Genomic DNA, 17,302 nt, shown 5'->3' on the forward strand with positions numbered 1-17,302 from the left:
GACTCATCCTTACGATGGTGAGCAATGAAAAGTCAAAGACTGAGTGGAAAATTCCAGTTTTCCTCAAAGGAAGTCTGGACAGTGTCACAATCACCACACCAGTCAGTGCTGCCAAAGCTGGCCTGCGAGTCCAAGATCACTGCTAGTGGCACGCGCTCGGAAACAGCCAGCCAAAACACAGAAAACCAGTCACCTTTAACTTATCCTGACTCATCGATGGGACCACCTGGAGACCTGAAGTTACAGTACTTTCATTTCAAAGGGTTGGTGAGTCTTATGTATCTTTAATTTTTTCTCTAGCTAATATAGTTTGGCAGATAACAGGGTTTGATGTAAGGGTATTTTTCCCAAAATCATGGAAATCCCCTGTTGGGAGGAGTGGGTAATGTCGGAAAACCCCTGGCGTGTAGGGGTTAAGGAAAGTTTTGACATACATAAAACAATCTTTACAGTCATGTAATATCTCCATTAGTAAACTTCCATTCTTACTTGGTTCTTTTCGGCGTCCAATTTCAAGCATACAGGTGAGGAAAGGTGAGCTGAGAATGTGGACAAGAATAGAAGCAGCCAAGCTGAGATTTGTCGAATGTTCAGGGGCTGTGCGCAGGTCCACCAGCTGTTGTATAGTCCATGCCATCACCTGTACAAAGTACAAAGCTCTCTTATATACACGCTACCATTTCCTTTCCTGAGCACACTACAGGTGTTCATATGTGATTATACAAAAGAAATTTCTGCTACATTTAGAATTTTTCATGTGAATGGCTTTAACTACTGTTCATATGCAGTACTTGGCAATGATCCTTCCCTGCACACATACTCTTTAGATAGGTGTATGTACGTGCTGTTGCCTAATAATATTCAGTGATATAAGCAAGACGAGCTGCCATACGCACCTTGCACAAGCTGATTACCAGGAAGGGAAGGAAATTCTTTTCACCCACAAAAGCATCACGTGAACACAGAAAACTATCCTGTTATGCTTGTGAAAGGCAAAGAATGTGTAAAATGATTCAACACAGTGCAACAAACCTGACCAAATCGGTAAAGATACCAAACAAAAATGAATTTTTCTTTTATTTTCATGTCTTTTTTGTTTATGCCTGTGTTTATTTATAACCATAAACAGGGAGGTTGTGTGTTTGGCAAGGGAGGAAAAAGATGATATTTTCTGTCTGTGTCGAGATAATGGGTGTAACTATGTGTGTTTAGGCATGGCCACGAGCGAAAAAATCGCACATCCACTCGTCAGAGCAGCAGGTGGCGAACTGGCAGCAACAGATGAGGTGTGAGAGTGTGAAGGTCAGTCTCATGTCCCAGATGTTCGTTCACTTCCCGAAAGTTTTTACAGTTTTCTACAAGTCGTGCTGCATTGAATGATCCAAACCAGTACAACAAACCTAAGCAAATAGGTAAAGATACCAAGACAAAATTGTATTTTTCGCATATTATCAAGTAATTTTTGTTTGTTCATTCATTCATTCATAATCGTAAACAGGTGGTTGTGTGGGATTTGCAAGAGAGGACAAAGATGATATTTTTTGCCTGGGTCGGGATAATGGGTGCAGTTCTTCTTGTTTACGAATGGCCAGGAGCAGAAAAATTGAAAATCCACTCATTACAGCACCAGGCTCTGAACTGGTCGATGAGGTATATGGGAGTGTATTGCAGGTCAGTCCGAAGACGTTCAGAATGTTCGTTCACTTCCCAAAAATGTTTGCAGTTTTTTATAGGCCGCGCTCAAACGACGCCTGCGGCCATTTATCGGCTAAACATCATTTGACGCCGGCAGCCATGAAGGAGTTAAGTTTACTGTGTGGTGGGTGGAGGAAGGTATAAAATGGGTGGGATGGGTGGTGAGGAAAAGGTAGGTTAAGGTGAGACGGTAATGGGCAGTGGGATAGGCCTAGCATGGAGAAAAGTTTTGTAGGTCTGTTGGTATGGATGTGGCAAAAATTGAATGCAAAGTTTTCTCCACGTAAAACTAAATATAAGCATATGCTACTCTCCCATACTGAACCTGATGGTTCACACATGCATAAGTAAAATACAAGAAGAACTACCAGCATAACAAGGAAGTAACTCAGAAAACTAAATTTGCTACATTATAACTAAAGGAGACAGTTAAAAGTACAGGTACCAGTACTGGATATGACACTTTACTGTACTTCCACTCACCTGTGCCAACCATTTTACACCACCAACAATGGAAGTAGCTAGCATCAGACAATCCTCAGGTTTTCCTCTGCATGACACGCTTTTCTGAAACCATTACATTACTTTACTAATTTTTTGTAAGTACTGTAACAATAATGACTAAAAATCATCACTATCGTCATCGAATCTAATAATAATAATAAGTGGTAGGTGGGGGCCCTCACCATCCACTCACTCAATGTAGTGCTGCTCTCAGGTGACTGCCCTTTCCTCTCTTCCCTCCTTTTTTTCCTTCCTTCCTCTTCTGTCTTTCTTTCCTTCATTCTATCTTCTTCCTTCCTTCTACAGGTGACTCTGTACTGAGTGACAATTCCAACGGGTTCCTGTACACCAAGAAACCATTTACTATGCTGAGTGATAACCATTCAACCCAATTACGGCACCTGGTGGTTTAGTGGGTAATTAAGGTGCTCCAATCGGATTGAGCCTGTGCAGGTTTATATCCAAGAGGTAACTGGGGTTTACTGCTCATGTAATGCCACTTAGGGATGAGTGAGGCTGGGCTCTCTCATTTTAAATGTCAAGACCAACCTGCCTAGCCCTGGGCTCCTACACTCCTCATGGGGCAGCATAGGACTGGATGATGGATGGATGGATAAGAATAATGACTAATAATAATCGTGTGACATGATCAGAAAAAATGCCACAAGGGCAGCCTGGACTTACGCACAAAAAAAACATTCCCAACGATTTTATTTGCCCCCCAAATTGGTTATATTGGTATAAACTGTATACTATCATTTTCAATGATGTTTATATTATACGATACACTACTAAAAACAGACAAAGTTGATGAGTAAAAAACCACCAGGCACCATAGTCTGATTATATGGTTACCACCCAGCATAATAAATGGTTTCCTGGTGTTCAGGAAACCATTTGCCTTGTCACTCAGTGTAAAGTCACCCACAGACAGAAGGAAGAGGAAAGAATGGACAAAAGTAGGACAGAACAGGAAATGTAAAGTCACCAGCAGGCAGGAGGAGGAGGAAAGAATGAAGGAAAGAAAGACAGAAGATGAAGGAGGGAAGAGAAGAAAAGGCAGACACCCAAAGCAGCACTACACTGAGTGAATGGATGGTAAGCACCCCTACCTTCCACAATAATAATAATAATCTATCTATCTATCTATCTATTGCCAGATGCCTCAATCCTGTTCAGGGTGGCCACAAACAAACTGCCTCCACGTCGCCCTGTCCCACGCCATTTCACTGCCCTGCTCCCAACTCACACCCCTCTCTCTCATATACCTCTCCACCTCATCCTTCCATCTCATCCTCAGCCTCCCTCTCCCCCCTCCCCCCCTCCACCTCACTCACATACACTCTCTTCATCAGGACCAAATTGCCTAGCCCAGGGCTCCTATGCTTCCAATGGGGTAACAAAAGATCGATGATGAAGATAATAATAATAACAGCAAACAACAACAATAATAATAAAAATAATAATAATTCAAACTGTATTAACAAATACAAATTTCAAATGAAATGAATGTCTGAAAGCTACATATTCCATTATGGTTATACACAATGGCTTACAGTACTGTATCCATCCATCCATCATCTAATCCTACAATGCCCCATGAGGAGCGTAGGAGCTCGGGGCTAGGCAGTTGGTCCCGACATTTAAGATGAGAGTGACCAGCCTCACTCATCCCTGAGTGGCATTACATAAGCAATCAACCCCAACCATCCCTTGGATATAAACTTTCACCGGCTCAATCCGATTGGAGCGCAATAATTACCCACTAAACCACCAGGCGCCAAAATTTGGTTATATGGTTACCACCCAGCGTAGAAAATGGTTTCCTGGTGTACAGGAAACCATTTGGTTTGTCACTCAGTGTAGAGTCACCCACAGGCTGATGGAAGTGGAAAGAATGAAGGAAAGAAAGACAGATGAGGGAATGTAAAGTCACCCGTAGGCAGAAGGATAATGAAGGAATGAAGGAAAGAAAGACAGAAGAGAATGGAAGGAAAGAAGGATGGAGAGGAAAGGGCAGACACCTGAGAGCAGCACTACATCGAGTGAGTACTGTATATCATTAAAATTCATCATTCTTCTATCAAAACATTTAGCAATAACTCAAGTACTGAGTAATTGTACAGTTCTATGCAAAACACATGAGATACACAAACACTAATGGAGTACCATCATTGACTGCAGAAGGGTGAGTAAAGCATGAATACAGTGTGGTTTGTGTAGTCCGTCATACTTGCTGATGCTCTCAATCACACCACCATACGAAACAATCTGAGAAAAAAAATATAAACTACAGTATAATATTGCAATAACAGCAATTCATTACTTTGCTAATGTGTGAATTAGATAAGAAATAATTTCACATAACCAGTAAGAAATTCAAAAGAATAATATCCATCATTTCAGAAAGAGCTTCCCATGAAATCCATAAACACTCAGTCTTGCCATTATTCTCCCACACAGTTAGTTAAATCCAAAAACCAAAAGAATAATACAGTATTGCAAGTTAAAAACTTACCATACTGGTGAAATTTCATACACATGAACAAACATAAACATGACCATAAGCAATAATCATAGCATATTTCATTCAATTATAAACTGTGATATCCCAAAACTTTTTAGGTTCAAAATTCAATCATATTACTGTACAATGAAATCTAACATAATATAGTACTGGATGGAAATGTTCATACTTTCATACAAACCATAATTGTACAAAAGCCTCTCAGTTTTATGACAGCATCATAAAATTTTAATTATGACACACCACATCACTCAACCTACCGGAGGAACGTCACTCAACCTACCTGAGAACTAAGAGAGTGTCTGAGGTAGGACAGGATAAGGGTATTTGGCAGGGGTCCCATTAGAGCCTGCTGCAGAATGTAATCAGCTAAGTGGTAGATGTCTCCACTCACACCCCAAGGCAACACCTGAAAAAACAAAACTTCTTGGAAACTATCATAAGTGTCCTCTAGTTGTATTATTCATACAAGAATGGTGTTTGGCGGCATTTCTAAAGTTCTCACAGCGCTGACACATAAGCCACACTTTTCTTCTCAATCAGTAACATTTTTCATCCTGAATTACTATAATCATGGTACCGTACTCACAGCAAGGTTTTAGTTTGCTATATAAAACTCCTAAACATAAAATAGTGACTGTTTTCTTCTCACCGTCTTTATATGTATTCCCCACTGCAGGTCTGACCATCGTTCCCGCCAAGCTCTGATAAGCAGGGAGCGAATAGTGCCCGCCTTACTGCTGGTGACTGGTTCTAGGACCATGGTGATCAATGTTCACCTCAACCCTCTACACAGCCAACAGGCTATGCACTCAGGATTAAAATCAGGCCTTCATCTCCTCTTCTGGAAAAAAAATATATATATATATGTATATATACAGTAATCCCTCCACTATCCGATGTAACAGAGCCAAAGGCATGTCCCAAAAGTGGTCCTGTCCAGATAGTGGGCCCCAGCCTCCTGGACTTGTACTTATGGACCCTAACTCAGACAAACACCTATACAACTCCCTCTGGACATGCATAGCATCTATTTAAGACCCAAATCACACCAATAAGGGACATAAAAGACTGAAATAAATGCAAAAGAACCAGAGAATGAGGTTTTAGAGGTGAGTTTATACAATATTTAACATTCTGGGTACTTACAACAAGCCTCTGGCTCCTGGACTGGTAGTTATGGACCCTAACCTAGCCTAACTCAGAAAAACACCTCCCTACTGCACATGTATAGCACCCAAGACCCTATTCACACCAAAAAGGGACATAAAAGAGTGAAATGAGGTTTTAGAGGTAAGTATGGAAAATACAGTACAATATGAAACATTCTGGGTACTTACAACAAGTCCCTGGCTCCTGGACTGGTATTTATGGACCCTAACCCAGCCTAATTTTGAAAGTCACCTAAATAACTCCCTACCGCACATGCACAGCACATATTTAAACCTATTTAAGACCCTATTCACGCCAATAATGGACATAAAGCTTGAAATAAATGAAAAGGAACCAAAGATTGAGGAATTAGAAGTGACTGTACCTCATCCAGGGTACTTACATCACGTCTGTCCTTCTCTATGGCTTTGGCAGTGGTGAAAATGCTCATGAAGCACATTCAGTAATCCAGTGTTGTGCTGCACTTACAGTAATTCTTTGCACTGTGAGTTATAACTGTTTAACAATGCACATTGTTAATTGCACCAGGCCAGTTTCAACTGCCATTTGCACTCCACAGCTAATCCTTTGCACTCTAAATTCTAATTTCTTGACACTGCACAACACTGTAAATTCCTGTGTGGTCTAGTGGTGAGGTATTGCAGTTTATTCACTGTTTATTCACCAAAAAACGTGCAATGTGGCTCCCATTACAATATGCTACATCCGCGATCGAAGTTAGGCAATAACTGTTTGGGTGTTGGTGAGGGGGAAACAGAGTTGCCAGATCGCAACGGCCACATTACCAAACTCCTCAATTTTCATTACCAAATTTAACTTTTCATTACCAAATTTGTAAAGCTAGCATTTATTCTTCACTAATTATACATACAAGTGGAAACATGTAATCACTCTTCGTATAATTAACATCCATCCATCCACTGCCAGACGCCATGTATCCCAAATGGGGTGGCCAAGGGCTTATAATTAACAGCATGTTGGTTATTTTCACGCTATGTACGTTTGCTGATTAATCAGAGAGAGCAAACAATCCACCATCTCCATCCTGTGTATCCTCATACATGTGAAAAATCCGTTTCGTAATGCATTATTCTGATTCATTACCAAACAAAATTTTCATGACCAAATTGGCCCACATTTGGTAACGAAAAATATCCAATGGCAACCCTGAGAGGGGAGGGGCGAGGAAGGAAGGGGTGAGGGTCCATTGTGTAACAGCTGTTCGGTGCTGCGCGGCAAGTTCAAATTACGGGTGAGAAAAAATTCGGATTTTGGGGTGTATTTTTTCTTTTTTTTGGCCATTTTTGGGTTCCAAAGGTCCAGGCCCACAATGTCCGGTAAGTGGGGTGTCCGGATAGTGGGCGTTTTATATATATATATATATATATATATATTTATACAGTACCCTCGCATCCAACACGCATTTGTCCAGCACGGAGAGCAAAAAATTAGTACGATTTAATACAATTTAATTACTGTAACATGGTTGCATTAGCATAACACGCACGGAGCTCCGAGAAGTGGGCGAAATCCACAGAGTTCGCCTCTAGCACAATCACCCCCGGTCCAACACGGTCATACTGGACGTTCCTGTGATGCTGACAGCCAATCAAAACTTTTGATCAAGTTGCCTCCCCCATTCGCTATCGTGTTGTGATTGGGATGTCGCCCAATCAAAAATGCTTCTGCTCTCACATGATGTTTTGTTTAAATTTCTCCCGCCATAGTGCCACTCAGTCGCATAATTCGCATTGGAAGGTGCTTTTTTTCTCTCTGCATTTTCTGCCCTTGCTACTGCATTTTACCCTGCTCACGATGCCTAGGAAGCCTTCTGAGAACCCCAAGAAGCGGAGGCACCTCCCTCAGGCCACCAAGCTAGAAATCATTGAGAGGAAGAAGAAAAGGGAGAGGAAAGTGGACATCGCAAGGCCTACGACATGAATGAAGCCAGCGTGAGAACCATAATAAAAAACCAAGACAAGATCCTGGCAGCAGTGAAGGCTTACGGAGTGTTAGGACAGGCAGAAGCAGGACCTTCCATGGATGTGGATGAGGATAGTGATTCTGAGTGTGATTTCGCAGGATTTATGAGGGAGGTTGAGGAGGAGCAGCAGCCATTACCCGCTAGTGACGCCAGCAGCCATCCTCCGTGGACCCAGTAGGACTACCTACAGCCTCGGATACCACCTTCCATTCCCAGCAAGCCCACCAACACTATCCTAAAAGGTTAGTTATCATTCATAGTACAGCACCATTTATTATAATTACAGTAGTACCAATATATGTAAAGGCACATGGTAGGTATTTAGGGTGACTTTTCCTAGGGTTGCTGAAATAATTTATTTTTCCCCATAAGCTCTGTTGTTTGTACAACACGTTTTTGGTCCAACACAGGACCTGTGCATGACAATATTACCGTGTTGGACGCAAGGGTACTGTATACATATATATATACCAGGTATATATATATATATATATATATATATATATATATATATATAGTATATATATATACCAGGTATATATATATATATATATATATATATATATATAATACCTTACAGGATGTATGCTTCAAGAACATCACAAATAAAAAAACTCACTGTATCACTGTTCTAAAATATAGTTAAAAATTCTGGTATATACAGATAAAGAGGAAGAATTTTTGCACAGTGCAGAAGGTGGTAGGTGGTGGCAACCATCATCCACTCACTTGATATAGTGCTGCCTACTTCTTCCTTAGCATTTATCATTCTTTTTCTGTGCCTGCCCTCCTCTCTTCCTATTTCTCCCATCTTTCCTGTCACTTCTTATTGCTCTTCTTTTCTTTACAGGTGGCTTTACATTGAGTGACAAGCCAAATGATTTCCTGTAAGCCAAGAAACCATTTACAATGCTGGGTGGTAACCATATAATCAAACCATACGTGCTTCCTACGTGTGAACAAGTGGGTTGGTGGAGGGTTAGTGCCCCTCCCCTTAAAACAAATAACTCAAAATCAAATGGCCACCCCTTAGGGGATTATGGCATCTGGCATCAGATAGATAGACAGACAGACATTCACAGACTTTGTAGTTTTCATACAAGACAACGTAAAATAAAATCAGGGTAAAACTGTGGCTTAGGGGCATCATCAGGAGGAGCTAAGCAATCACTCTCACTTCTTTATAGATTTCTTCTAGTATCTTTCTGAGTACTTGTTATCAGCAACAATGTCTTTCATATCAGGAAATTTTTTTTCTACAATACTGGTACCAGTACTTGACTAACCTTAACTCACTTTTCCTGTGTCCTCCATAGCATATTACAGATAAATGAATCTCTATTATCATCACAGGTTCACAAAAAAAGAAGTATCATCACACACTACCAAATCTTTACCTTGTATTTGTATCCTTTCTTTTTGTGATAGGATGCATTAGGTTAGGTTAGAATAACTAAAGTAAATTCTAAATTACCCGTCATCGCAATATCCGGCACAGCTGGTTCACCTCTACTAAAGCAATATTAGGCAAAATTAGGCAACATTCAGCACCAAAGTGGAACGTAACCGGCAGTTCTATGCAATATCCGGCACTGAGGCATCTCAACTGGCTCGTAAACGGTAGCCAACTGGCGACCGTGAACATCCTGAAATGTGCGAGCCAATGAAAAAGCCTGCTAGGCACCAGCCAGTCAGAATCTGTCAAGGGTGCAGATCACCTGACATGCCAAGAATACCGCCAAGCTCTCATTCTTGCCCGAGGATGTCGTATCGTATAGACGTGCCTGTGCTTTCTGCTCTTCCAACCATGCAGTCGCAAAACCCTTGTGCTGTGACCAACTCTGTGGCGTCTTATATTTACTGTTGTTGCAAAGCTAATGGCCTGTCAGTGCTCATGTCCTAGTGCTCTTTTGTGAATGAGGAAATACTGTAAATGAATGCAAGTGGTGTGAACCCCCAGTGCTGTTTTTCCATTCCATGTGCCACATTTGTGACCTCAAAGTGCTCACAACTGTACTCAACCCTAGCTGTGCGTGATGGCTGAGCTGTGGCTGTTGCGGTGGTGCCCTGGCTGCTGCAGGTCCTGCTGGCCTTGAGTTTGGTCATGGTCATTGTCTCCATGGTACCTCCACCATCTGCTAAGAGGCACTGTATTGTTTTCTCCAAGAAGAAGATGGAGCAAGGCTGGACCAACACATGGCTAATGGCACATTATGACGTGCACCAGACCACGTTGCTGAATATGTGGAAGAACAAGCATTCCATCAAGATTTTTTCCAAGGTGAACATAGTGCGACTGTGTGACGGCATAGAAGCAAGACGATGGCCAAGTCATGCTTTGACAAACTCGGCCAGGCCTGCCTGAAGTGGTTCTGACAACATCATGGCATTGGCATGATTGTCCCATTGGGCTAAAGGCTGCAGCCCCCAAGTTCGTTAAGCAGCTACCAGTAAGGATCACAGATTTCAAGATGTCTGAAGGCTGGCTGACTCGGTTCAAACTTCAACATGACATGTCCAACCAGATGACTTATGGTGAAGCGCTGGATGCAGACACAGAAGAAAATGATGAGTTTCACACCAAGCTTAAAAACCTGACTGATGAAGACGGGTTATGACTCTCTCTATCTATCTGTTGCCAGACGCCTCAATCCCGTTTGGGGTGGCCACAAACAAATCGCTTCCAAGTCGCCCTGTCCCCCGCCACTTCACTGCCCTGCTCCCAACTCACACCCCCCTCTCTCATATACCTCTCCATCCCATCCCTCCATCTCATCCTCGGCCTCCCCCTCCCTCTTTCCCCCTCCACCTCACTCACATACACTCTCTTCGTCAGTCTTTCACCCTCCATCCTCTCCACATGGCCAAACCACCTCAGTGTGTTCTTCATAACGCTTCCTATCACATCCACATCAACACCACAACGCTCCTTTATATCCTCATTCGTCAGCCTCTCTCTCCATGTGACTCCACAGGCTCCTCTTAAATAACTCATTTCCACTGCTCTCACTCTTGACTTGTGTCCTTCCAACAACGTCCAAGCTTCACTTCCGTATGTTAGAGTTGGTATCACAATACTGTCATGTAGTAACTTTTTCACTTCCATGCTCAATCAGGTTTATAACGTTGATGAAAATGACTGTTCTTCAGGTCTGTCCCAACTAATACCTTGGCTGAAAAGAAGTCATTACTTGGCTGTTGGGCAAACAAAAAGCACATCTCTGTTTTGTTTTGTGCCAATGCAACAGACTCCCATCGTCTGAAACCTGTTGTAGTGGGGCACACCAAACATCCACGTTGTCGCTAGGGATTAATGGACAGTCTACCAATGATTTATTTCCACTTGCTGATGACTTGGTTTACAGCCAAGATCTTCAGACTGGTTCTATAATTATGTTGTGAAGATCATCCGTTATCAAAATGACAGTCTTGGCCTTGCCCATGACCAGGTGAAGACTCTGTTGCTTCTCAACAACGCTCCTGTTCATCCTGCCAAGGTGGAGTTGGCTGGAGATGGGGGTTGTATTAGGGTATGTTCTTGCCCATTAATTCAACCTCAATCTTGCAACCCATGGATCTGGGTATTATCGTGGTAATGAAGTGGTTGTCACAGTAGAGGTTTAAGGAAGACGTGATGCTTGTGCTCAAGGACGAGAAGGAGGCAGCCCAAGGTGTAGGCAGTAGGGGGAAGGGGACTTTGGGCACCTAATGCTTGAACATGGCTGGAACAAACTCCTCAAGGGTAAAGAGATCATTGCTGACTTTACCAGCTTCATAGCTCAAGACTTCATCTGGCATATGGAAGCAGCAGGAGAACAGGTGGCTGAAGACACAATCCACAACTGGCTGGAAGTGGACAAGGGAGAGCCTGGGTACCAGACTCTGTCCAACCAGGAAATAGTGGAGTCCGGGACTGCAGGTGGCACCGACGAGGAAGAAGAGAAGGATGACGAAGTGGCAGAAATCCCAAGACTCCAACAAGGGGATGTCCTTCTCGACTACTGTAAGCATCCTACCGATGCCATGGCCATGTACCTGCAACAGGGCAGTGAGAATGTGACAAAGCTGCAGTCAAGAAGGATTCCCAGGCAGTCCTCCATCACGTCCTTTTTCCATCAGGCGATGCCTGATGCTTCATCGTCACAGCCCTCGACCTCCTTGCATCGTCCTCTTCTGCCCCAGCTGTCAACCTCCTCATACTGGCCTCTGTCACCAACTCTCTACTTCCTCACATTGGCATCGTTTACCCCAGCCAAGCACCATCACAGCCACTTCTTTTTCGCCTCTGCCAAGAACCTCGGCCATGGCATCACCATCAGCCCCATTGACAGTGATGTCAACACCTGAGGTCTTGCCTCTTTCGGATGCATCATTGGAGCTTCACCTGGCACCCTCTGCCACTCTATCTCCACTACCTTCTCCAGCACCCTTGGCAGATCTTGAGGTTGAGGTGGTGGAGCTGGAGCAATCATTGTGGGAGCCATTCACCACTAGACCACATGGGATTAAGTGCAATGTACAGTACTGTACTGCACACTGTACAACTCTACCCTCCAACACTTGGTGAGTACACACAGTAGTACACTATCGGTATGTACTGTAATACTGTACTGTGTAGTGTTTTTATATGCTTAGTTTTCATCTTTTGCAATTGGGAAAGTTTTTATGGACAGAGGGATCGAAATGGATAGAATCACAACACTGTATCTGGCTCAAAGCCAAATGTGGAGCCAAATATACAATACAGTATCTGGCATTTCAATTTATTTGGCACAGGGCCTGACTGAATTACACAGATAACTGAGAGTTCACTGTATATTAGATTAGGTTTTGATAGGTTAATATAGGACAGGACAGGTTAGGTTAGGTTAAATTGGTTTTCTGAATGGTTAATGCATCAAACAAATGTAATTTATAAAGTCTGGAGGAGATTATGGGAATACCTCTGGTGCAATGATGCTCTTTTGTCAACAACACATAGAGATACCATAGCATATTCATTTGTGTATAGTATCTGTGACAGAAACAAAAAGAGCATGGAAGGTGTGATCTGTTTAAAAATCTATTTTTGATAAACTATGAACATTGTCAGAACTACAAAACTGTACACAGAATGATAACACAAGATACTGGTATCTGTAACAAACAAATGCAGACTACTAGATAGCTGGTGATTTCCCTGAATTTCAACTTTACCAAAATCACTACTGTAGTCCTCTATAAACATTTTTTTGCATCTTAATGTTGTTTGCCTTAGAATATTTGTGTCTGTTTACATTCTCACCCTACAAAGACGATGCACTTTTCCAGCAACTCATCTCAAGAATGGGCCCCAATCCTAGAATGTCTTAATTATCATCCATCTTTAAGTCTATCTATCTATCTATTGCCAGACACCTTAATCCCATAAGGCAGGGGTTCCCAACCTTTTTAGCACTGCACCCCCCTTTGGTCAGGATTGTATTCATGATGCCCCCTCCCACCCCTCTGACACCTAAACAACGATGTTCTTATCTGTACCATATGGATGCTTAAGATGCTAGATGGCAACACTACATGTGGTGCTCGAAGTGACTGTTGTGAAGTTTTCCTATCAAAGCCTCTTATTCGTACATATCCTTGGGAATACCCTGTATGCATCTGAACGGCCTAGCCCTATGTTGAACTCTGATTACTCCATGCCCCTCCTAGCAATCACAAACGCCCCCCCCAGGTTGGGAAACGCTGCCGTAAGGGGTGGCCACAAACAAATCGCCTCCATGTCAGCCTGTCCGCTGCCATTTCACTACCCTGCTTCCAGCTCACCCCCCCCCCCTCATATACCTCTCAACTCCATCCCTCCATCTCATCCTTGGCCTACCCCTCCCTCTCCCCTTTTCCACCTCAGTCACATAAACTCTCCTTGTCTGTCTCTCATTCCCCATCCTCTCCACATGGCCAAACCACCTCAAAGTGTTTCTCTTAACACTTCCTATCACATCCACATCCACACCACAATGCTTCTTCATTTCCTCATTTGTTAGTCCGTCTCTCCATGTGACTCCACGTGCTCCTCTCAAATAACTCATTTCCACTGCTCTCACTCTTAACTTCTGTCCCACCAACAAGGTCCAAGCTTCACTTCCATATGTTAGAGCTGGTATCACAATACAGTACATCCCCCTAGTACGCGCCTATATGGGTGGCAGAGGACGTCGCGTACTAGGAATTCGCGTACTGTGAATACATAAACTCATGGGAAAAATTACATATGGGTGGGACTCCCCTTCATGGGCAACCCTTGAGATGCCTTTCAGACCTATGTATTGTACTATACAGGGAAACTATCTAAGATATATTACCTAAGATAAAGTAAACCAACAAGATTATGGCTTTACTAGGTAAATCAACAAGCATATGGCTTAACTAAACCAACAAGAATATGGCAGCTCACTTTTACCCAAGAGGACAACAGGCATGATGGAGGTGAGAAGAGGATCCGAGGCAGGATGAGGCACCTAGCGTGCATCACCTGCATCATCCACCACACCACCTTCCTCACCATTTTTGTCACCAGCACTTTCGACACTTTCACTACCTAATGCACTCACTTTGCTCATAAACCCTTCAAAGTCTATTTCTGACACCTCAGACATCGAATCAGCCGGATTTGGGCCACTCTTCACTGCCCGTCTCACTTACAAGGAGTTCAATTCACGTACTAATAAAAAATACACTTAAAAAAAAATAAAAAAATAAAATAAAAAAGGTCCTCACATACAAGGGGGGTCGCATACTGTGGGAATGTACTGTACTATCATGCAGTAATTTTTTCACTTCCATGCTCACTTCCCTGTTTCTTATCACTGCTTTCAAGGAACCAGCAACCTTTCTTCCTTGTTGTACTCTTCCAAGCACTTCACCCTCTAAACTTTCATCCTTACTCATCACACTACCCAAGTACTTAAACTCACTCTCATTTTCCATTTCCTCATCATCCAACCTCACTGTACATTCACTGACTTCATTTCTCTCGAAGACCATAACTCTACTCTTCCCTACATTCACCTTTAGATTCTGTTTCTTACACACTCTCCCAAACTCATCCACCAAGCCTTGCAGCTCCCCTTTGTCTTCATTTAACAACACAGTATCATCTGCAAACAACAGTACAGGGAGTTTCCAAACACTGCCTTCTCTCATTAGGGCTGCTCCAACATCCACTGCCTTACCTTGTATCTCTTTTACAATCCCATCCATATAAAGATTGAACAACCATGGAGACATGACACATCCCTGTTTCAATCCAACCTTCAAGTAGAAAAATTCACTCATTTCGCTGTCCACATGCACTGCAGAATTAGGACCCTCATACATACTCTTCACAGTATTCAACAACTTCCCCTCTACTCCATATATTATTAATACTTCCACAATCCTTGGCTATCCACCCTGTCATATCTATCTATCTATCCATAGCCCGACGCCCTAATCCCGCAAAGGGTGGCCACAGACAAAACGTCCCCAAGTCGTTCTGTCACCCACCATTTGACTGCCCTCCCCACGACTCACTCCCCTCTCCCTTATAAACCTCTCAACTTCATCCCTCCACCTCATCCTCAGTCTCCCCTTCCCTCTCCCTCCCTCCACTTCACCTACATACACCTTCTTAGTCTGGCTTTCATTCTCCATTCTCTCCATGTTCAAACCACCTCAGTGTATTTCTGTTAAATCTCTCAATCACATCCATATCCACCCCACAACATTCTTTCACTTCTTCATTCGTCAACCTGTCCCTTCATGTCACTCCACATGCTTCTCTCAAGTAACTCACTTCCACTGCTCTCACTCTTGACTTGTTCTCCTTTAGCAAGGTCCACGCTTCGCTTCCATACATCAGGGTAGAGATCACAATACTATCAAGCAGTGACTTCTTGACTTCCACACTCACCTCCCTATTTCTCATCACTGCTTTCAGGGAACCAACAACCTTCCTTCCCTGCTGTACCCTTTGAAGTGTTTCATCCCCAAAACTTCCATCCATACTCATTACACTACCCAAGTACTTGAATGTATTCACATTCTCCATATCCTCACCATCCAACCTCAATGTGCATTCTGTAACTTCATATCTCAAACACCATAACTCTACTCTTGTTTACATGTCCCAGATTCATTTACCAAACCTTGCAACTCCCATTCATCTTCACTTAACAATACTGTATCATCAACAAACAGCAACATCGGAATCTTACACACCTCACCCGTCATATGCTTTCTCCAAATCCATGAGAGCTGCAAACAACTTCTTTCCCTTCTCTAGAAACTTTTCCACTAAGGATCTATGAATGAATATCTGATCTACAAAACCTCTTCCCTTCCTAAAGCCTCCCTGTTCTCCTCCAACTAATTCCTCTGTTATTTCCCTAACTGTCAATAAGTATCCTACCATATACTTTTCCTATTACACTAAGAAGACAAATGTCCCTGTGATTACCACACTTCTTTTTCCCTTTATCCTTTGTACTGGGGAATAATTATACCTGACTTCCAATCCTCCGGGACTCTACCATCCTCCCAGGCCAATCTGCACATCTTCCACATCCATTCTCCTACTACCTCTCCCTTATGCTTCAGCATTTCACCACACACTCCATCAATTCCTGGGGCTATCCCCATTTTGACTTTCTTCATTGCTGCCACAATTTCCATCCTACTGATTTTTTCCTCTCTTCTCACCTCCCTCCTTCTCCCAGCCATTCCCCAGCCACTTATACTCACATTACTCTCATTCTCAATGTTCAACAATTCCTTAAAGTGTTCTCTCCATCTGCTCACTTTTTCTCCCTTCTTGGCGACCATCATCCACTCACTTGATGCAGTGCTGCCTACTTCTTCCTTAGCCTTTATCATTCTTTTTCTGTGTCTGCCCTCCTCTCTTCCTATTTCTCCCATTTTTCCTGTCACTTCTTATTGCTTTTCTTTCCATTACAGGTGGCTTTACATTGAGTGGCAAGCCAAATGGTTTCCTGTAAGCCAAGAAACCATTTACAATGCTGGGTGGTAACCATATAACCAAACCATACGTGCTCCCTATGTGTGAACAAGTGGGTTGGTGGAGGGTTAGTGCCTCTCCCTGTAAAACAAATAACTCAGAGTCAAATGGCTACCCCTTACGGAATTATGGCGTCTGGCAATAGATAGATAGATCAACTAGTAATATACCATTTTTATCTTTCACTCCCCGACTCACTTCTTTAACACCCCGTAACTCTCTTTGGTACCTCTTTCCAGAACATTTTCTTACAGTCCCTCCACTTTACACTCAAATTCCTTCCAAATTCCTCATCCACTCTTCTTACTCTCTCCTACTAATCTTTTCACCTCTCTCTTCCTCTCTACATATGATTCTCTATTTCTGTCTCTCAACTTCTTCCACA

At 42.8% G+C, this 17,302-nt stretch overlaps 1 protein-coding gene across 1 annotated transcript in view; it reads right to left on the reverse strand.

Annotated features, from left to right (window-relative positions):
* The window catches only part of LOC145389889 (mediator of RNA polymerase II transcription subunit 24-like), a 51,391-nt gene extending 45,892 nt beyond the window's left edge, over positions 1-5,499 (reverse strand). Inside the window, exons 1-5 of the mRNA XM_080265013.1 lie at positions 5,379-5,499; positions 5,010-5,135; positions 4,369-4,470; positions 2,179-2,262; positions 490-640 (exon numbers count right to left, since the gene is read on the reverse strand). Coding sequence (XP_080121139.1) covers positions 490-640; positions 2,179-2,262; positions 4,369-4,470; positions 5,010-5,135; positions 5,379-5,489 — 574 coding nt within the window. The 5' untranslated portion in view covers positions 5,490-5,499. The remainder of the gene's footprint in view (positions 1-489; positions 641-2,178; positions 2,263-4,368; positions 4,471-5,009; positions 5,136-5,378) is intronic.
* Between the last annotated feature and the right edge of the window lie 11,803 nt (positions 5,500-17,302).

This window comes from Coenobita brevimanus, unplaced genomic scaffold (assembly GCF_032717465.1).
Source record: "Coenobita brevimanus isolate Jiangsu-jjx unplaced genomic scaffold, ASM3271746v2 jjx.HiC_scaffold_2589, whole genome shotgun sequence".
Classification (NCBI taxonomy): domain Eukaryota; kingdom Metazoa; phylum Arthropoda; class Malacostraca; order Decapoda; family Coenobitidae; genus Coenobita; species Coenobita brevimanus.